We start from the raw sequence: 23,322 nt of genomic DNA on the forward strand, positions 1-23,322 counted from the left end.
ATTTCCAAATTTCTAAGTTCCAATTTCCAATTTACACCTCAAAATCATGTAATCTAGTCGGATTATTCAATGATAATTCAATATTATGGAGTAGAAATGATCACAAGGGACTTACCTCAAGTTTTCCTTGAAAATATATCAAAAATCGCCTCTCTTCAAGCTCTAATTTGTCAAAAATAGAAAATGGGATGAAGTCCCTGTTTTTATAATTCTGCCCAGACATCCTCGGTTCTGCCTCAATCTTGGCCTTCGATCAAGGTCCTCGATCCTGGTCCTCGGTCCTGCCCCTCGATCCTGGTTCTCGATCCTGGCCCTCGATTATGTCTTCCACCCGGCCTTCGACCATGACACTCGACCCTGGGATCGATCATACCTTCGATTGTGGCCCTCGACTCTGGGCTCGATCGTGGGCTTCGATCGTGGCCCTCGACCCTGAGCTCGATCTAGGCTTACATCTGGGCTCGATTTCTGGGCAGAAGCAATTTCCAACAGAAGGAAATTGCAGTAGCTGTTCTAGTTCAATTGTTGATCTGTTACCCATCCGAAACTCACCCGAGGCCCTTCAGAACATCAACCAAATATACCCACAAGTCCTAAAATATCATACGAACTTAGTCGAATCCTTAAATCAACTCAAACAACGCAAAAACCATGAATTACACCCCAATTCAAGCCTAATGAACTTTGAAATTTCTAATTTCTACAAACAACTCCGGAACCTATCAAATCACGTCCGATTGACCTCAAATTTTTCACACAAGTCCTAAATGACATAACCGAGGTATTTAAATTTTCAGAATCAGATTCCGACCCCGATATCAAAAAGTCAACCCCCAGTCAAACTTCTCAAAAATAAAACTTTCGGCATTTCAAGCCTAATTCCTCTACGGACTTCCAAATAATATTCCGGGCACGCTCCTAAGCCCAAAGTTACCATACAGAGCTATTGGAATCATCAAAATTCAAATCCGAGGTCGTTTACATATAGATCCATATCCGCTTCACTTTTCTAACTCAATTTTGTTTTTTCAATTATGAGATTAGGTATCTCATTTCACTCCGAGTTCCTTTCGGACTCGAACCCACTAACCCGATATAACATAATATAGCTGAATAATACCAAAAAGAAGTAGGAATGGGGAAAATGAGATTATAACTCTGGAAACGACCGGCCGGGTCGTTACAGTTCCCCGAGGAATGGAATTTCGACCGTAAGTGGTTCTCATAAGACGTTGCTTTTCGTATCTTTTCCCGATTTTTTTTTATGTCTTTCTTCGAAATACAGCTGCCCCTTGGATGCCACAAGCGGTACCCGACCTCGAGGATTGGGTTCGGAAGTTAGCCTCGACTTCTCTTATGCCGAACGCGCTTGGCGTGATTTGGAAAAAGGTAGATGGGAGGCCAAGAATCATGGTAAGATTTTACTTCTCGTTTCCTTCGAAGTGTTCTTTGTGCTCCATTCATTATCGATTTCCTTTTATGCAGGTGTAACCAAGGATGCCGCTTTGTGGCCTTCGAGCGGTGAAGAAGGAACAAAGTCCCCGATCCCGAAACCGGGGAAAGATAAGAAGAAAAAAGCTGCCTCTCGGTCAGAGGACCCCAAGCCCAAAACTCGAAGGGAGAGGAGGAAGGAAATTGCTCTTCCGATTGACTCGGTCCAACGATTGAGAGAAGAAGAAGAAGAATAAGAAGAAGAAGACAACGCCTCGGCTTTGGTGATCCGATCTGCAAAAGCTATCGAGGTCACCAGAGCTCCTGAGCCGATTGCGACTGTACCGGTCGGGGTCGGTCCTGGAATCCCGAGTCTTGATCGGAGCGCCCTGAGTGATTCGCTTGGGGCTATGACAGTGGGTCATTCGCCTTCCCTTCCAATCTCTTCTAAGGAGGCGTTAAAGGAAGCTCGAGAATTGAAGACCCCCGATATGGGCGGAGGCTCTAGTGTAGGGGACCCTTTTCGGGATTGCTTTACTGGAGTCGATGATGCTTCCGATATTGGTGACGCTTCTCTTCTACTAGAAGAGGCCCAACGTTTTATTACTCGGGTAATGATTTTACTATACTTGGTTTCTTTGTCCCTTTCCAAACATGACTTGTGTTCTTTCCCTATTGTGTAGGCCATTAATAGGTTTCGAGTCAACCTTAGCTAGTGTGAGGTCGAGCTTCAGAAGGTCTCGGGTGAGAGAAACGCCCTGCGACTTCTTTGCAGCCAAAAAGACGAGGCTATAAAGGACCTCCAAGAGGATTTGGCTAAGGTTCGTGAAGAAGAGGCTGAACTCGATAAGCAGGTGAGCTTCGTTCTGTTAAAGTATGGGTTTGACTCAACTATGGAAGTTAACCCTTCGTTGTCTCAGCTGCAGCAAAATGTTGAAAAGATTGGGTTACTTCGGGAAGAAGTTGATCAAATCAAAGCTGAATGTAATTGGTGGAAGGAGACTATCGACCGCTTGGCTACAAAAAAAGAAATCATTTTGACCAAATTATTATCGGCCGATGTTCAGCTTCAAAGTGTCAAGCAAAAGGGTTCGGCTCAAGCTAAGAGGATCGAGGAGCTTGAAGCACGGCTTGCTGAGGCCAAGGCAGAGGTTGAGTCGTCGAAAGTCATGGCAGATAAGTCCATTGTCGTGAATCAGGATGATGCCGAGGCTGCTCAGATGGAGGTAGGAGAGGCGGCGAATACTGCCGACACTCGAGCACATTGGGTTGCCGAACTTGCTAAATGTAGGTCTCAGAGAGAGACTCTCGAAGAGATACATGCTCGAGATTTTGACCTTACTGAAGAGATAAAAATGGCTAAAGAGCTCGAAGCTAAAGCAGAAGCCTTGGCTTCTGATGGCGATGATGATGATAATGATGACGGTAGCAAGAGCGGATATGAGGATGGGGAAGAGCCTGACAGAGAAGCAAACGCCCCTGAGGGTGACCATGAAGCTTAGTTCTTAATTTTTTACATTTGTAATCAATCGTGTAGACACTTTTGTATATAGACAACTTGGCCGACTTGCTTCTGTTTCGTGATGACTTTATACGTGCCTTACAAATATTTTCACAAGGATCTTAACAATTTAATCAAATTTGGACTTTGTAGTCTCTATGATTGATTGTTTTTTCGGACTCGAAGTAACGTAGCCCTTAGGCTTACTATTTGAGTCAATGATTCGAACTCGAAGAAATATAGCTCATAAGCATCATAGTTGGGTGAGTGCTCGCTCGAACTCGAAATGAAAGTAGCCCGTACGCTTATTATTCGTTGAGTGAATGATTCAAACTCGAAGTAATATAGCCCGTAGGCATAATGGTCGAGTGAGTGTTTGTTCGAACTCGTAATAAAAGTATCCCATAGGCTTAGTCATCGAGTGAATGATTCAAACTCGAAATGAAGGTAGCCCAAAGGCTTAGTTGTCGAGTGATTGATTCAAACTCGAAGTAATATAGCCTGTAGGCGTAATGGTTGAGTGAGTGCTTGCTCGAACTCGAAATAAAAGTAGCCCGTAGGCTTAGTCGTCGAGTGAATAATTCGAACTCAAAATGAAGGTAGCCCGTAGGCTTAGTTGTCGAGTGATTGATTCGAACTCGAAGTAATGTAGCCCGTAGGCATAATGGTCGAGTGAGTGCTTGCTCGAACTCGAAATAAAAGTAGCCCATAGGCTTAGTCACCGAGTGAATGATTCGATCTCGAAATGAAGGTAGCCCGTAGGCTTAGTTGTCGAGTGATTGATTCGAACTCGAAGTAATGTAGCCCGTAGGTGTAATGGTCGAGTGAGTGCTTGCTCGAATTCATAATAAAAGTAGCTTGTAGGCTTAGTGATCGAGTTTTTCTTAATTCTGATTGCATAATAAATCTCCAAATAGAGGAATATTTCTTGGATATAAGCTATCGGTAAAGAGGAGGACTTTCATTGCAAGTCATTATACATGTGTTCATGTTTCGCGTCTGGGTTCGAGCCAACTACATGAGCATGGTTCGTTTTGACCATTTTGGCTCTTACAACTTTTCCTACTGGAACCCCATTGTTGCGAAATAACTTTCTTACATCAAAACTTGATATATTTAAGGGCTACTGCCCCCAGTATTCGAGGTCGATTGTACAGAGGCCTCGGATACTGTTGTAGGTGCAGCACGATCATTGGTTGCCTCATTAAAAACCTTGCCGAAAAACCTATTTGGGATCAAACCGGTCTAAGGGAAAAAGAGTGTAACGCGTGCTTTCAAGCGAAGGATCCATCTTAGCTATTGTTCAGACTTCTGCAGGGGTCAGTTTTGAAATGTAAATGAATATGGGAGGGTCGTACCTTAGCAGTAGTATCGTTTTATATGTGACACATTCCAACTGCTTGATAGTTGTTTGCCATTTATAATGCCGAGCCTGTACGATCCTTTTCCGACATTCTCGAGAACCTGATATGGTCCTTCCCAATTTGGCCCTAGTTTTCCTTTGTTCGGATTTCGGGTATTGATGGTGACTTTTCTTAACACTAAGTCCCCGGGGTTGAAATGGCGGAGCTTTCTTCGATTATAATATCTTTCGATTCACTATTTTTGGGCGGCCAATTGGAGGAGAGCAGCTTCTCGTCTTTCGTCCAATAATTCGAGGCTGGTATTCATAGCCTCGTTATTTGATTCTTCCATCGTGAATCAAAATCTGGTACTGGGTTCACCGACTTCGACTGGTATCAATGCTTTGGACCCATATACTAAGGAGAATGGGGTCGCCCCCGTACTGGATTTTGACGTTGTCCGATATGCCCAAAGGACTTCGGGCAGGATTTCTCTCCATTTTCCTTTAGCGTCGTTCAATCTCTTCTTTAGGTTTTGAATGATAGTTTTGTTCGTTGATTCGGCCTATCCGTTCCCACTGGGGTGGTATGGTGTTAATAGTATCCTTCTTATTTTGTGATCTTCGAAGAATTTTGTTACTTTGCTGCCGACGAATTGTTTCCCATTGTCACATACTATTTCGGTAGGTATCCCGAATCGGCATACGATATGATCCCAAATAAAGTCTATAACTTCTTTCTCTCTTAGTTTTTCGAACGCCTGTGCTTCAACACATTTAGAAAAATAGTCAGTCATAAATAAAATGAATTTGGCTTTACCTGGGGTCGATGGGAGAGGACCGACGATATCTATTACCCACTTCATGAATGGCCATTGGGATAGAACCGAGTAAAGTTGCTCTCCGGGTTTATGGATCATTGGTGCAAACCTTTGACATTTGTCACATTTTCGAACAAATTCCTTCGCATCTTTGCCCATATCGATCCAATAATACCCTGCTCTGATTATTTTTTGAACTAATGTATCGGCACCGGAGTGATTCCCATAAGTGCCCTCGTGCACTTCCCGTAGGTGTAATCGGTACCTCCCGAACCCAAGCATACTGCCAACGGTCCATCGAATGTCCTTCGATATAGCATTCCATCCGAAGCCAACGTCAATCGAGTAGCTTTAGTCCGTAGGGCCCTAGAATCTTTAGGGTCCGATGGGAGCTTCCGCTCTTTAAGTATTCAATATACTTATTTCTCCAATCCCAGGTTAAGCTTGTAGAATTTATTCCGGCGTGACCTTCTTCGATTACCGATCTTGAAAGTTGAACAACAGTCCCCGAGCTCAAGTCATCTTCCTCGACCGACGATCCCAAATTCGCAAGTGTATCGGCCTCATTGTTTTGTTCTCATGGAACATGCCGTAAAGTCTATTGTTTGAAATGGTGCAAAGTGACAAGCAGTTTGTCTAAATACATTTGCATTCTACCTTCTCGAACTTTGAAGGTTTTGTTTACTTGACTCACCACCAGCAAAGAGTCACATTTGGCTTCAATGACTTCTGCTCCCAAGTTTTAGCTAGCTCGAGACCTGCAATCATGGCTTCATACTCGACCTCGTTGTTAGTCAACCTGGTAGTTTTAATAGATTGCCTAATAGTGCTACTCGTGGGTGGTTTCAAAACTATGCCTAGCCCGAACCTCTTCACGTTCGAAGCCCCGTCTGTGAAAAGGATCCATACCCCTGATGATGTACCCGATTTCAACAGGAGTTTTTTTTTCGACTTCGGGTACGAAGGTTGGCGTGAAATCGGCCACGAAGTTTGCTAAAATTTGAGACTTGATGGTCGTACGGGGTTGATATTCGATATCGTACCCACTGAGTTCGACGGCCCATTTGGCCAATCGGCCTAATAGTTCAGGCTTGTGCAAAATATTACGAAGAAGGTAAGTGGTTAATACGTATATGGGGTGACATTGAAAGTACGGTCTTAACTTTCTAGAGGCACTTATCAGTACAAGTGCCAATTTTTCTAGGTGCGGATATCTAGTTTCCGCTTCTCCTAAGGTCCGACTTATATAATAAACGGGAAATTGCGTACCTTGCTCTTCTCGAACTAGGACACCGCTTACGGCGACTTTCGATACTGCCAAGTACAAGCAAATATTTTCATCTGTTTTTGGAGTGTGAAGTAGTGGTGGGCTCGATAGATATCGTTTTAGTTCCTCTAATGCTTCTTGTCATTCCGGGGTCCAAGCGGAATTGTTCTTCTTTTTCAGTAGAGGGAAAAATTTGTGACTTCAATCTGATGATCTCGAAATGAATCGGCCTAAGGCTGCAATCTGTCTCGTTAGCCTTTGTACAGCTTTCACGTTGTCCACGATGGTGATGTCTTCGATGGCCTTGATTTTATTGGGGTTAATCTAGATTACCCGATTTGAAACCATGAAAGCGAGGAACTTGCCCGAACCGACCCCGAAAGCACATTTTTTTGGGGTTGTGCTTCATATTGTATTTCCCCAAAATCTCTAACGTTTCCTGCAAATGGGTCAAATGGTCCTCTGCGCGCAGAGACTTAACTAGCATGTCATCAATATAAACTTCCATTGATTTACCTATTTGTTCTTCCAACATTTTATTTACTAGGCATTGGTGAGTAGCCCCTGTATTTTTTAGCCTGAAGGGCATCACATTATAATATGTTCCATATTTGGTGACAAATGAAGTCTTTTCCTGGTCCTTCGGGTTCATCTGGATTTGATTATACCCGGAATAGGCATCGAGAAAAGTGAGGATCTCATGGCCGGCCGTGGCATCGATCATGCGATCGATGTTGGGCAGCGAAAAGGAATCTTTGGGGATTGCTTTGTTCAAATCCTTATAGTCCACACACATTCTAAGTTTATTCCCTTTTTAGGCACTACAACTACATTGGATAACCATTCGGGATATTTCACCTCCCGAATGGACCCTATCTTGAGAAGCTTGGTTACCTCGTCCTTTATGAATGCGTGCTTTTCCTTAGACTGGAGTCTTCTCTTTTGCTTCACCGGTCTGAACCTAGGGTCCAAGCTTAGCCGATGCGTCGTTATGTCCGGTGGGATCCCTGTTATATCTAAATGGGACCAGGAAAAACAATCAATGTTATCGATAAGAAATTGAACAAGTTTCTTCCTGAGTTCGGAGCTCAACCCCGTTCCCAAGTATACCTTTCGCTCGGGCCAGTGCTCGATTAGTGTGACTTGCTCTAGTTCCTCAATTGTTGATTTGGTGGCATCAGAGTCATCGGGAATCATGAAAGATCGAGGGACCCTTTGATCATCATCTTCTTCGATCTTCTGGTTATCTGGCTGGATCGAAGCCGACATCTGTGATTGCAATTTGGTGTCCCGTTCTCCTTCTAAGCTCGATCCCTTTATCGGCGAAGGCGAGGACATTGATTTCGCTTCCTCGATGATGAACATTTCTTTTGCGGCCGGTTGTTCTCCGTACACTGTTTTGACACCTCTCGATGTTGGGAATTTGAGGACCTGGTGTAGGGTCGAAGGTACAACTCTCATGTTGTGGATCCATGGCCTTTCGAAAAGGGCGTTGTATCTCATATCGCCTTCGACCACGTGAAACTTTGTTTCCTGGATGGTTCCGGCCACGTTTATTGGTAGGATTATCTCGCCTTTGGTGGTTTCACATGCCATATTGAATCCGTTTAGAACCAGAGTTGCGGGTACGATCTGGTCCTGTAGGCCGAGCTGTTCTACGACCTTCAATCTGATGATCTTGGCCGAGCTACCTGGATCAATTAACACACGCTTAATTTTAGTTTTATTCATGAGTACGGATATTACCAGTGCATAGTTATAAGGTTGGATGACTTCTTCTGCATCTTCATCATCGAAGGACAAAGTTCCTATGGGTGCGTAATCTTGAGTCCGAGATCGCTTTTCCCTCACAATCGATATTTTAGTGCATTTAAGCACTGGTCCCTGAGGGGTATCGGCGCCGCCGATGATCATGTGAATGATTTGCTGCGGTTCTTCTTGCTCGTTTTGCTTGCTGAAATCCCTGTTTTTAAAATGGTTCTTCGCCCTATCACTCAGAAGTTCCCGAAGGTGCCCTTTGTTAAATAAGCGGGCTACTTCCTCTCTTAGTTGCCTGCAATCTTCCGTTCTGTGGCCATGGGTGCCATGATATTCGCACGTTTGATTGGGATTCCTTTGGGCAGGATCATTATGCATGGGTCGAGGCCATTTAGTGTCTTTGATGCATCCGATAGCCAACACGATGGCGGATGCGCCAACATTGAAGTTATACTCTGATAACCGAGGTGCTTTTATAGGATCGGCATATTTATCAAAGCCTCTCTTGCTCATAAGTCCCCGAGAATTTTGCCCTCGGTCAATCCTTCGATTGTTCTGAACTATTTTGCGTGTTGAACCATTGTTCATCTGATCTGCGACGTACGGTTGATATCAGTCTCTATTCGACCTTTGTTCTCTGTCGATCTCCCTTTGGTTTTTAGTAGCTGTCCTGTTCTGATGCACGAGTCCATACGGAGCTCCCAACTAGTCATCTTCGACCCTAATTTTCGATTGATATCGGTTGGGTATATCTGCCCAAGTTATTGCTGGATACTCGATCAAAATTTGCTTCAGCCGATGTGATGCTGTCGAACTTAGCTCATTCAACCCTTGGGTGAAAACTTGTACGGCCCAATCGTCTGTGACCGGTGGCAATTCCATGCGTTCCATTTGAAATCGGGAGATGAATTCCCTCAGCATTTCATTACCCCTTTGCTTTACTTTGAAGAGGTCTGATTTCCTTGTAGCAACCTTTATGGCACTAGCATGTGCCTTTACGAACGAATCTGCTAACATGGCAAAAGAATCAATGGAATTTGGTGGTAAATTGTGATACCAGATCATTGCTCCCTTCGAGAGGGTCTCCCCGAACTTTTTCAACAATACGGATTCAATCTCATCGTCCTCCAAATCGTTACCTTTGATGGCACATGTGTAAGTGGTGACGTGTTCGTTAGGATCGGTCGTACCGTTATATTTGGGAATTTCGGGCATACGGAATTTTTTAGGGATTGGTTTTGGGGCCGCACTCGAGGGAAAAGGCTTTTGTATGAATTTTTTTGAATCAAGCCCTTTTATCATTGGTGGAGTTCCCGGGATTTGATCGACCCTGGCATTGTATGTTTTCACTCTCTTGTCGTTGGCTTCAACTCGTTTTGTGAGTTCGTCGAGCAATTTAATAATTTCGGGAGTAGTCCCCAATTCTTGCTTGTTTGATTTCACTATGGCGGGCTCCGTTCTGGGGGTGATTTCTCGAAGCGGATTGGAATCCAGCCTACTTTGTATATGAGTTTGGCTCTGTAACTGGGCTATCGCTACTTGTTGGGCTTGTAGCATCTCGAAGATCATACGTAAGCTGGCTCCGATTTCCCCCGCATTATGGGTATCTCGGGCTATGGATTGAGTACCGCCCTGAATGCTTTTTTTCGGTTCGGAACGCTGATTCGCCTCCAGAGCTATTTGTGAATTGACATCCAATGGTACTTCGGCTCGAATTTCGGGTACTTCGATTCGAGCCTCAGTGCCATCGTCAAGTGGCCTTCCGCCCCCGGATGCCAAGTTGTTGGTTTCATCTTGAAGGCCGGCTTAGCGGTCGATAGGTAAACTGGTGTGTACTGTAGATTTATATCAAACAATCACTGTTATCCTTATCCCCACGGTGGGCGCCAAACTGTTTACCCAAAAAATCAGATAACGTTAAATTTATGTATGGTTCTAAGGATACGTGATACCCTTTGATACAAAGATAGCAATGCGAATATTCTTGACTATGAGAATGGGAATAATGAACAGAAAGAATGAGTAAGATGAAGTAAAACAAGCACAAGGAGATATCTTTGTATATGAGAAAAGATCTTTTCTTGCCGTCTATTCAGTGTGTCCATAGCTTACAAGGATCCCCTTTTATAATAGAGGGTCATTACTTTATTTATAACAGAATAATAAAATAAAGCATATAGTGGAGGACCCATGATGATTTGTATCTTCCTCGATTCCCGCCAAAATTCTCTCTCTCGGTGTGGTTGTAACGGCTCTTGTCTGCGAGCTCGATACTGGCTCGAACTCGTTACTGGGTCGGCCCTTCGGTGGCTTGAGTTCGACCTTCGGGATGGGCGTGGCGCATTTCCGACCTCGAAGCAATGCCTTGCGGATCTATTTGGTCACATGCTCGATAAGATTATCGAGTCGACTCCTCGAGCAGCCTTCGGACTCGAGGCTTGTTTGTACTGTCTTCGGAGCTCACTCCCAAAATCCTACTCCGGTTTCTTGCCACTCGAACTCGATCGAACGTAGGAAGGCCGAAATCTATTTCGACTGTATACAAGTATTGCATGTCTTCTAACCTTTTTCCTTCCTGTGAGGTCCCTTCCAGCATTAGTTGAGCTTTCTTTTGCCCATATATATCCTCTTGAAGTTTGTTTTTTGAAAAAGAAACAAGATTCAAAAAATAAAAATACATTAATTAGCCTTCGACGTGTTTCTTAAGGCCGTAAACAAAGGAAATAACACAAGTGATGGGTTGCTTCTTAATTAATTCTTCGATCCCCACTTCAGTATCAGAATTGGTCAATTGAGATACTTTCTGGTATGCATTTGTCTTCACAACCCTCTACGTCCGAAATTACAAAAGCTTAGTTTTTTGAAGAATAAAAATGAAAATTCAAGACATAGAGTTGTTATAACAATAATATTTATGCATATGAGGGAAACATACTCTTTATCTTTTTTCAATAAATATGTAGTTACTTTCCTCAACTATATTATTTTTGTTTAAAATCTTTTAAATCACCATTGATGGAAAAATCAGCAACAAAATCCAAATCTTCTAAATCATCATTGATGGCAAAATCAGCAACAAAATCCAAATTAGCTTCGAAAAATACTAACAAAAATCTGTTGTGATTAAGGACTTGCTGCCTCAAGGACCGGCATTCAGTTTGTAATCCTCAACTGCCTTAACGACCTATGGTCTTTAGATTCGCACAATGCTCCTTTCCACAAAGGCATCTAGGGTGAATGCAGTTGGGTATCGCACAAGACAAGAATACTGGCCTTGGGTCATTTATTTTTCTTAGTCACAACTCACATGATTAGTTGGAACACCATAAATTATGGGAGCTAAAACAGTCGGGCCCGCCAATAAGGTGGTGGGAATAGTGAAAGAAGAGATGAAAACTGTAGGATGAGTTAAGGAACTTCTGAAACTATAACAGGCATGAGCACTGCCGAAATGGTTTTCCCTCCAGGCTCCAACACTAGTGCTAGCCCTAGTGGGAGAAGTGGCTGCAGTAGGAGAACCACTAGGGGGGAAGATGCCCAAAAGACGACGAGGACTACAACTGTACATGTCCGGTGGAGGCTACCAGAAGAGAAGCAGTCTGCTTGACCCCAATAGAACTATACACCAAGTCATAGGTCACCTGATCATAGGGAGAAGCAAGATGATGGGAAGAAGAAGCAGGATTAGTCCTAAACTTGGTCTCCCGTAACTCAGCAAGAAGGCTAGCCCCAACAAGAAAAGTGGTCGCATCAGGAGACATGTAGTTTGACGGATAACCATCGGGGATAATAGATCCCTAGAAAACGACAAGGATTGCAACTAACCCTGATCACGGGGGGGAAGTATGATAATGGAAGAAAAGACAGAGTCGGTCGCCCGCTTGATTTGAGGCAGCTCAACACGAAGGCGATAAGCATCAGCGAGGCTGCCTGAAAACGAGCAGCATTGGATGACTGAAAAGAGGAGGTATGGCCGACAAAAACTTGAACATTCTAATCATGTAGGAAATAGGATGATAGGAAAAAGAGGCAGGTTCAGTTTCCAATTTGGTCCGTTGATGCTCAACGCGAAGGGCCTGTCTAGAGGACGTCTAGCTGTCAAGAACTTGAACATTTTGATCGTGGGGGGGAAGTAGGATGATGGGAAAAGAGACAAGGTCGGTCGCTAAGTTGTTATCACAACCCAAAATCCACTATAAGTCGTAATGGCGTCTAACGCCGTCGTCAGGCAAACCAACAGTGATTTACCAATTTGATTACTCATTTTATTACTTTCGAAATCATAATTTTAATAAGAAAAGGAGATTTACACTTCTAAATCCACGATAACGTACAACCTTTGTAGTTTATAAAAGAAATGAATGGCGATAATAATATACGAAACTATAAACATCAACTACTATAACCCCAAGACCCGGTGTCACAAGTGTATGAGCATTTTTTAATGAGTACAATAATATACAATATCTGTCTAGAATGTAAATAAGATAGGGTAAAATAAATAGTACGATGGAGACTCGGTGGACTGTGATGCGTAGCTTGGAATGCAGCTCATATAAAGTTTCCTCAACAAATGCGCCCACGCGCCAAGATGATCACCAAATGAACCTGTCAGATCCTGCACATATAGTGCAGAAGTACAGCATGAGTACGTAAATTAACGCATACCCAGTAAGTATCTAGCCTAACCCCGGAGAAGTAGTGACGAGGGATCGACATCCACACTTACTAGAGGTCCAACAAAGCAATATAATGAAACAATAAGCAGATGTGAAACACACAACCATAATGGGGTAAATCTGTAAGTTACTTAATCTTCCAAATATTTCTTTTAAAATACGAATTTCTCAATCTTGTATTCTACCTCATCAACTCAGATGTATCAAGTACCAGAAACAAATGGATAAGAAGTACCATATAAAATGCCGAGCATCAGTGAGAGGATAATCTCGTAAGTGTTCGGACTACCAGCGATATAACGCATGATAATGTCGAGGTCGTTCGGCTCGATCCAGAATAATGTGTACACTGCCGAGGGTCGAGTGGCACGAACCATAGATTCATCTATTATACTGCCGAGGCGTTCGGCCCGCTCCACAAGAAAGAAAGGAAGTTATCGAATCACGAGACTCATACTTACAATACAATACATAGTAATGTGTGCAAGGTGAATATAATCTTTACCGTTTTTTAATAACTAGCCAACAACTCAAGGTGATAAGGCTCGTCCTAGTATACATATATTTATTTCTACATCAATTTCAATTATAAATTCAATTAATTAAGCTAGCAAAATGAGTCTAAACAATTCAAATATTACATGATAAAGTCCTAAATCTAACCGGACATAAACATGTTTTATCCACGTACGGACTCTCGTCGCCTCGTGCGTACATAACACCCACAACTAGTTGCACATAATAATAATTATCACCTAGGGGTAGTTTCCCCCTCACAAGCTATATTAGACAGGAGGCTTACCTCGCTCTGAAGTGCTATAACCGGCTTCAACGCCACTCTAACACTCAACTCCGAGCCAAACGCTCCGAAACTAGTCAAACAATGAACAATTCAATCAAAATATATTCCAATGCTTATAATTAATCAATTTATAACAATTCTCAACTCCGCTCTAAAAGTCAATAAAGTCGACCATCGGGCCCACATGCAAGGATTTCGAAAATTCTTGAAGATAAACTTTACCCATAACACTATAACTCAAATATATAATTTATTCTATTTTCCATGTCTAATTTCATGGTCAAAATCCAAGAATACAAATTTCTAGGTTTTCTACCCAATTTCGTGCCCGGAAATATCCTCGCATCTACGGCCATCCCAGCTCAATCCAAAGGTTGCTTCTGCGACCATAAGGTCGCACCTGCGGACTCGCACCTGCGGCCCTTTCCATGCAGGTGCGATTGCACCAGATCCTAGCTGCCTCAGCACTTCTCCCAAGCCCAAACTCGATCCGTTTTCGATCCGTTCCGCACCCGGGGCCCCCGGGACCCTTTCTAAACATACCAACACATTCCAAAACACGACACAAACTTAGTCGAAGCCTCAAACCACGTCAAACAACATCAAAATTACGATTCAACGTTCGAAACCTTTCTTTAAACTTTCAAACTTCGTCGAACGCGTCCGAATCATACTTAAACATTCCGGAATGACGCCAAACTTTACGCACAGGTAATAAATCCCAATACAAACCTATTCCAAGGCTCGGAATCTCAAACGGACATCGATAACACCAAAGCCTACTTCAAACCAAACGTAGAAAATCTTTAAACCTTCAAAATGCTAACCTTCCATAATAAGTGTCGAAATGCCCTCGGACCACCCGATACTCAACCCGAATATACATCCAAGTCTGAAATTATCATACGAACCTATTGGAACCTTCAAATCCTGATTCCGAGGTCGTTTACTCAAAAGTCAAACCTTATTTAATTCTTCCAACTTAAAACTTCCGAAATTAGAATTTTCCATCCGAATTAACTCTGAACTTCACGAAATTCAATTCTGACCATACGTACAAGTCATAATACCTAAAGTGAAGCTATTTAAGGCCTCAAACCGCCGAATGAAATGCTAGAGCTCAAAACGACCGGTGAGGTTGTTACAGTTGTCTACCGTTGATAAACATGAAGGGCCTGAAGAGAGGGGGTTTGTTTGACATGAATTTGAACATTCTGATCAGGATGATCGGAAGAAGAGTTCGGGTCACTCGCTCGCTTGGACTACCGCAACTCAATACGATGGCTTCAAGCATCAGCGATCGCTTGACGAGGGGAGGTCTACTATTAGAAACTTAAATATTATGATCATGAGGGGAAGCAAGTTATTAAGTAAAAAGGTTAGGGTTGGTCCCCTACTGCCTATCACGACTACTAGGACAAAAAGAAGAAGCTTTGGTGACAGGAACATTTGAAGCACAAGTGGCATAAGAAAATAAGGTAAGGATCACCCGCTTCTTAGCAGAACCGCGGGAGGGGGGCAGTAGGGTACCTTTGGCCATGGCCAAGACTCACAATCTTTGTCGTTGCTCATTCAATATTCTTTCAAGTGTTTCAAGTAATCTTGCCTTACCCCTAGCCGGATCTTCAGCAAACCCATCCAAATCCCGAATCGATAGTGCAACCACTAATCCCTCAACCTTCTACTGAGAGGCTGCAACATTTCAATCATCCACTCGAGCCGATAGCACCGAGATTGTAATTCATACTCCCGACGTTAACCACCAAATATTTTTTGGGACTTTTTCGTATAAATACGAAATTTTAAACTTATTTACCCAGTTTGTCTAAGTTTTTCTATTTACATAAAGTAACTAAAAAAATTTACAAAATATATACAAATTCGGTCAAAATTTACAATTTATATACAACTTGATTATAATTTTTTTGTACAAAATCCATCCAAAATGCTATAATTTACCAACAATTTATATACAACTTGTGTACAATTATATAATTGTATATATTTTTTATGTCGTTTGTACACCCAACATAATATATACAATAATTTATGTCTTCTTATTCGAGTTTTAATATGAAATTCCAACCAAAACCACCTCGAATTTTTACCAAAATCTCTCAAAATTGAGCTATGAACTCTAAATGATATTCTCAATCATTTTCAACAACATCTAATTCAAATAAATAATAATTTCACAAAATTCGATTTTCGAATTCAAAGCTTCGAAACTTTTTAATGGCTTTAGTGGAGTTAAGTCTTCAGTTTCTGTAACGACCCGACCGGTCGTTTTGATCTCTAGTGCGTCGATTAGTGGTTTGAGACCTTGATCAGCTTCACTTCAGGTATTATGACTTGTACGTGTGGTTGAAATTGAATTTCGGGAAGTTCAGAATTGATTTGGAAAGAAAATTCTAATTTCGGAAGCTTTAAGTTGGAAGAATTGACTAAGGTTTGACTTATGAGTAAACGATCTGAGATCAGGATTTGAAGGTTCCAATAGGTTCGTGCGATAATTTCGGACTTGGATGTATGTTCGGGTTGAGTATCGGGTGGCGCAGGAGCATCTTGGCGCTTATTGTGGAAGTTGACATTTTGAAGGTTTTAAGAATTTCTTAAGTTTGAATTGAAGTGGACTTTGGTGTTATCGAAGTCCATTTGGGATTTCAAGCCTTGAAATAGGTTCGTATTGTGATTTATGACTTGTGCACAAAGTTTGGCGTCATTCCGGAATGTTTTGATATGATTCGGACGCGTTCGTCAAAGTTTAAAAGTTTGAAAGTTTAAAGAAAGGTTTTGATCATCGATTCGCAATTTTGATATTGTATGGTGTGATATGAGACCCCGAGTATAGGTTCGTGTTATATTTTGGGACTGGTTGGTACATTTGGATGGGGTCTCGGGGGCCTCGGGTTTGAAACGGACTGAAACTTGGAATTTAGGACATGCTGGTTTTGGCCAACTTCTGGTGCAACCGCACCTGCTGAAATTTGGGCGCATGTGCGAAGCCGCTGAAGCGGCAGATGAAACGCAGGAGCACAACAGGAGCTGGGAGCAGAGGATCGCAGGTGCAGAGTTTGGGCGCGCAGATGCGCATTCGCAGAAGCGGGGAAGGCACCGCAAATGCGGAAGCTAGGTATTTGCTACTGGACCGCGTGTGCCGCAGACGAGGGCTTGCAGGAGCGGTTATTGCTCTGCAGAAGCATGACCGCATGAGCGGATTTTGTCTGCAGGAGTGAATTTGCCTGGCCTTAGAGGGAACCGCACCTGCGATGGATTTGTCCGCAGGTGCGGAGTCGCAGATGCGAAAGTGTGGCCGCAGGTGTGAAGGTCATAGGGCAGTGGGTGTTCTTAAATCCGAGACTTAGCCCATTTCTCTCATATTTTTATTTGGTTGGGCGATTTTTTTGGATTCTTGGAGGGAAGATTTTTGTCATCTATGTCAAGGTAAGTAATTCTCACATATTGTGAGTTAAATACATGATTTATATGTGGATTTGAATATGAAAATTTGTAGAAATTATGAGATTTTGGTAGAAAACCTAGAATTTGGTATTTTTAGATTTTGATCACGAAATTGGACATGGAATTAGGAATAAATCATATATTTGAGTTCGTAATGTTATGGATAATGTTTATCTTCAAATAATTTCGGAATTCGGGCACGTGGACTTGAGAGTTAACTTTATTGACTTTTCGAGTGGAGCTGAGAATCATTATAAATTGTTAAATTGTAAGCATTGGAGTATATTTTGATTGATTTATACGTTGTTTGACTAGTTTCGGGACGTTTGCCTTTGAGTTAAGGAGTTAGAGCCGGTTATGGAACTTCGGAGCGAAGTAAGTCTCCTGTCTAACTTTGTGAGGGGGAAACTACCTCTAGGTGATGTAATTATTATTTGCTAATAGTTGTGGGTGCTACGTACGCACGAGGTGACGAGAGTCCGTACGTAGCTAAAGCATGTTTATGTCCGGGTAGACTTAGAACTTTACCATGTAATACTTGAAATATTTGAATTCATTCTGCTAGCTTAATTAAATTGAAAATATAATTGAATTTGATTTGGAAATATGTATACATATATATTAGGTCGAGCTTTATTGCCTTGAGTTGTTGGCAAGTTATTTGAGAAACGGTGAAGGTTATACTCACCTTGTTTTCATATACTGCATCGTAAGCTCGTGTCTCATAATTCAATAATTCCTTTTCTTTCTTGTGAAGCGAGCCGAACGCCTCCGCAGGATTATGTACCACACTCTCATGGGAGCAGGTCGTTCGCCTCGACAGTATAATAGATGCATCTATGGTTTGTGCTGCTCGAACCTCGGCAGTGTACACGATATGATGAGATCGGGCCGATCGCCTCAGCAGTATCTTACTTTTTCTGAGATCTGGTCGCACTACCTCGGCATAATCGTGCGTTATATCGCTAGCAATCCAAATATTCGCGAGATTTTTCGTCCACTGATGCCTTGCATTTTATATGGTATTTCTTATCCCTTTGTTATTGACACTTGATATTTCTGAGCTGTTGAGATAGAATATAAGATTGAGAAATTGATATCGTTAGAAAGAAATTTTGGAAGATTGTGTTAATTATAGTTTCACCTCACTACTACTGTTGTGCTTCTTATCTGTTTATGATTTACCATGTTGATTTATTGGATCACTAGTAAGTGTCGATGTCGACCCCTCGTCACTGCTTCTCCGGGGTTAGGCTAGATACTTACTAGGTACGCATTGATTTACGTACTCATGCTGCACTTCTGCACTAAATGTGCAGGATCTGACAGGTTCATTTGGTGATCATCTTGGCGCGTAGGCATAACTGTTGAAGAGACTTTATGTGAGTTGCATTCTAGGCTACGCATCGCAGTCCACAGAGTCTCCATCGTACTATTTATTTTATCCTGTCTCATTTACATTCCAAACAGATATTGTATTATTATTGTACTCCTTAGTAAATACTCATGCACTTGTGACACCGAGTTTTGGGATATACTAGTTGATGCTTACGGTTCTGTATATTATCATCGCCTTTCATTTTCTTATAAACTACAAATTTTGTACGTTCCCGTGGATTTAAAAGTGTAAATTTCCTTCCTTATTAAAATTTATGATTTCGAAAGTAATAAAATGAGTAATTAAATTGATCAATCACCATTGGCTTGCCTGACAACGGCATTAGGCGTTATCACGACCTATAGTAGATTTTGGGGCGTGACAGTTTCATTGGCCCTTCAACTAAACCGGCATCCAAATTAGCTGAATCACTACCTTAACTTCAATCAGAGTAACAACACTAAATTTATTTAAAATAATAAATAAATAAAAAAAGCACATGTAACCTTAATAAAAGTCATGTGATGCACTTTGATGCCCTTATTTATTTGGACTTGGGCTTTCTAGTGAAATCGGTTAGGGATAGGAAAAGCAATATAGGGAGGAACCATGAATGAGGGAAAGAAGAAGATGGCAAGAACAATGGAGAAGATTAGGGTCTAATACATTGCTTTGTATATAAATGGTAATTTGTAGAACTTGTAATTAAGTTAAAATCTAAATAAGTTTCAAAATTAGTATAAATAAGTAAAAATTCCATATTTTTTAAGCACACAAGTTCAAGAATAACATAGTTGGTTATGTGCCGCACAAAATTCACAGCCAACCCCTGCCATAGGGTTTGATTAAACTGAAACAACGACAACGATCCAAAAGCAAACTCTAAGTTTGTAATGAAGACGATATTCATCAACTGTACATTGAGTCTGAAAAAATTTGTAAACACAATTATAATGAGAAGTAAAATAGTTAGTTAATTTTTACAAATCATCTTGGGAACGAATATGATAGAGGTGGGACAGACAATTCATAAGTTGCTTTTCGAAGAAGGGAATGACTTCCCTTTTCTTAATAGTCTCAACTCTCAGATAAGGCCAACATCAGTCTTTCATTTACTAAAATAAATAGTAATTGATAATAATTGAAATACTAGAACAAATAGCATAAGAAAATATACTACATATTTCCTAATCATAAACTCCAAGTAGTTTATTCTTGGTCACCCTCCAATTGTATAAAATTTTAGTTTATCGTTATAAAAGTTCAAAAAAAAAAAAAAAAACATAAATTGCACTTTAAACTTGTCTCAAAAAGTTATTTATACACTTTACCTTTACGGGTGACATATCATCCTCCATTCTTATTTGAAGTGAATTTATTTACTTCTTAAAATGTCACAACCAGATCCAATCCAATTGTGTTTTACATGTGCTGACACGTGGCTTTTTCACATTTTGTTTTCCTTTTTAAGAACTACAATACCTACCCACCCCATCTTTTCTTTCTCTTCTTCCTCCTGTCTTTTTTCCAGTGAAGTTTCAAAGAAAATGAACTGCCTTAGCTGAATTTATTGCGTAAAAACTTCTTACTAATATAAATAAGAGCACATATAAATCACTTGTAAGGGGTCCTGTAGGCAATATCTATAACCAAGCTTAAATAAGAAAAAGTTCAGAGAACCATTCAAATTATTGTAAGATAATCAATATTGAAATGACACTCTCACCCCTCGACAATCAGATTTTGCTTCAACAAATATATATTAAACATCTGGGATCCTATTGGAAAAATCCATTTAACACTAATTCTGTCTTGTTTTTCAAATTAATATAGTGGGTCTTCTTTTTTTGGAGACATGAAGAGACGGGAACTTCAATTTTTGTCAATTGATGGTGGAATTTGGGGTTTTAATTGAAGGAGAGTAAAAAAAAAAGTTGAAGGAGAGTACTATCGAGGTGTCGATAGTAAAAAAAATAAAAGCAGGCGAAAATATGAAAAAGAAAGAGAAGAAAGGAAAGTTAAAAGAGAAGTGGGATCCTGAAATACAAAAGAAAATCTTATAAATAGAATTATATTTGAGGTGTATGTATATATTTTAGAGAGATCTTAGGGTTTGTTATTTGGTGGTTAAGTCACTTTTTTTCTATAAATAAAGGTGTTCTATTACATTGTAATTCATCTCAAAATCAGTAAGAAATCTCTCTTTTTTCTCTTTGCAATCCTTTATTGTTTTATTTCACGTTATTAGCACGAAACTCTAACCAACTGAGGAAGCTCTTTGAGAAGACTAAGGTATAACTTTTCTCCTCTTTTAATTATGACTGATATTATGAAAAAAAAGTTCGTTGCCCTTGAAATTTCGGGCAAGAACTATATGTCATGGGTGTTGGATGTTGAAATCCATTTAGATGTTATGGGTCTTGGAGACGCCATTAAAGATAAAAATAAAGCATCTATCCAAGACTGTGCTAAGACCTTGATTTTCTTGCGCCATCACCTTGATGAAGGGTTGAAAATAGAATATCTCACAGTCAAAGATCTACTTATTTTGTGGAGTGGTTTAAAGGAAAGATACGACAACAGAAAGTTGGTCACTCTTCCACAAGTACGATATGATTGGGCTCATCTAAGGATCCAAGACTTTAAATTTGTTTCTGAATATAATTCTGCGATGTTCAAAATTACTTCTAAATTGAAACTCTATGGAGATAGTATCACTGACTATGATATGCTTGAAAAAACGTTTACAACGTTTCATGCCTCCAATATGGTCCTGCAACAACAGTATCAAGAGAAAGGTTTCAAGAAGTACTCTAAGTTGATTTTTCTTTTCCTTGTGGCTGAATAAAATAATGACTTGCTCATGAGAAATCACGATAATCGACATACTGTGTCTACACCATTGCCTGAAGTGGATGAGGTGTATTCCTATTGGCCCTGGTCGTGGTAGTGGCTGTGGCCAAGGAAGAAATTTTTCTGGTGTTAATCATCCCCCAAAGGAAAATAACCACCAAAAGTGAAAAGAGAAAGATGAGAAGCCAAAGGCAAAGGGTTCAGAAACTGAATATTATCGTTGCGATGGAAAAGGGTATTGGACAAATTGTATACGGTCGAAATCGAGCATACCTGATTTCGTTGGCAGGGGAGCTGCCTCGAGGGTAACTTTATAATAGATCGGGCTCGAGCTTAAAAATAGAGCATCACACCTGGAGATCGAAGTGTCCATTGAGATCGAGGCCAGCAATAATCGAGATCGAGCATGATTGACTTCGAGTGAGGGGTAATAACGGAATGGCGATATATCGGTGACCGGTCGAAAGTCAGGGCGAAAATCCCGGAACAGATCAAATCAAAGCGATTATTAACGCCAATCGTGGGGTCTATTTTTGTTATTAGAGTTGTACCATAATTAGATTTTCTCTACTATATAAAGAGGAGTTCCAATCATTTGTAAGGCATCATTATTCACTGAGAAGAATACACATGTACGCTGCTTTCTTTGTCTTATTTACTGTTCATCACTGCTTGTTCTATCCTATATTGTTCGTAGTAACTAACCTCGAGACTATCTCGAATCAAGGTCGAGGCATCATTTACAAACTGGTTTATTTTATTTTATTGTCCAAGTTATCTATTTAATTCGTTGTTTATCAATTGGTGATGGTCTAAATCACATATCCTTAAAACCACAATATAAGTTTAATTATTACTCAATTTTTAGGGTAAACAGTTTGGCGCCCACCGTGGGGCTAAGGATAATAGTGATTGTTCAGTACTGATTCTGGTAAAACACACTATTTTATGCTTGTTCTTGTCAAGTATCTTTGCTTTCAGGTTAAAATATGTCAAACTCACAAAACGCATCCACACACGGTGACAATGGCCTCGGATTCCATGGTGAAAACGAAAATGTGATTGCTCCAAGAGTCGAGGTGCCACAGGTTAATCTCGGGGAAGCACCGGCTGTCAACCCAGTCGATGTCAGTTCGCACGTTGCGCTAAATGCGGACCTAGGCGCAGGTCTCGATGGAAGCGTACGCAGAGAAGGCCGAACTAGTGACCAAGGAACACAGGGCAGAGTAGACGAAGGAGTCAGTCTGCAAGTGATATTTGAGATGCTTCAGGCTCAGCAAGCCGCTATTGCTCAGTTACAAAATCAACATAGGGCTCCAAATAGGGTCGAGCTGGAAATTACTCGTCGTACCGAGCAAATACCGAAAAGGTCGAATGGTAACGAAACGGGGACTGATCCTGCGGTAATGAAAATGTTCGAGGAGCTCACCAAAAGAATTGAATCAGGGGAAAAGAGAATCGAAGCCAACGATAAAAAAAATGGAGACATACAACTCTCGAGTTGACCAGATACTGGGGGCACCGCCAATCTTGAAAGGAATGGATTCGAAGAAATTTATACAAAAGCCATTTCCTCCAAGTGTGGCTCTGAAGCCTATTCCAAAGAAGTTTCGTATACCAGACATACCCAAATATAATGGGACCACCGATCCCAACGAGCATATTACTTCATATACATGTGCCATCAAGGGTAACGATTTAGAAGATGATGAAATCGAATCCGTGCTGTTGAAAAAATTCGGAGAAACCCTTTCGAAGGGAGCAATGATTTGGTATCACAACTTGCCACCAAATTCCATTAACTCATTTGCCATGTTAGCAGATTCTTTATAAAGGCGCACGCCAGATCCATAAAGGTCGCAACAAGGAAATCAGACCTTTTCAGGGTAAGACAAAGGGATAATGAAATGCTGAGGGAGTTCGTATCCCGATTTCAAATGGAACGCATGGAGTTGCCACCGATCATAGATGATTGGACCGTTCAAGCTTTCACCCAAGGGTTGAACGAGCGGAGTTCGATAACATCAC

At 41.1% G+C, this 23,322-nt stretch overlaps 1 protein-coding gene and 1 long non-coding RNA gene across 2 annotated transcripts; one reads left to right on the plus strand and one right to left on the minus strand.

Moving 5' to 3' along the window:
* The first annotated feature begins 2,324 nt into the window (after positions 1-2,324).
* Positions 2,325-2,933, plus strand: LOC138907268 (tropomyosin-1-like). Its single transcript, XM_070197852.1, has one exon. It carries the CDS (start codon positions 2,325-2,327, stop codon positions 2,931-2,933), a length of 609 nt encoding a protein of 202 aa, XP_070053953.1.
* A 9,607-nt stretch (positions 2,934-12,540) lies between these two features.
* On the minus strand, positions 12,541-15,156 carry LOC138900720 (uncharacterized). The gene is made up of 2 exons (XR_011411921.1): positions 13,602-15,156; positions 12,541-12,738 (listed from the first exon to the last, which is right to left on the minus strand). It is a non-coding gene; the product is annotated as an uncharacterized lncRNA (long non-coding RNA).
* Between the last annotated feature and the right edge of the window lie 8,166 nt (positions 15,157-23,322).

This window comes from Nicotiana tomentosiformis, chromosome 1 (assembly GCF_000390325.3).
Source record: "Nicotiana tomentosiformis chromosome 1, ASM39032v3, whole genome shotgun sequence".
Lineage (NCBI taxonomy): Eukaryota > Viridiplantae > Streptophyta > Magnoliopsida > Solanales > Solanaceae > Nicotiana > Nicotiana tomentosiformis.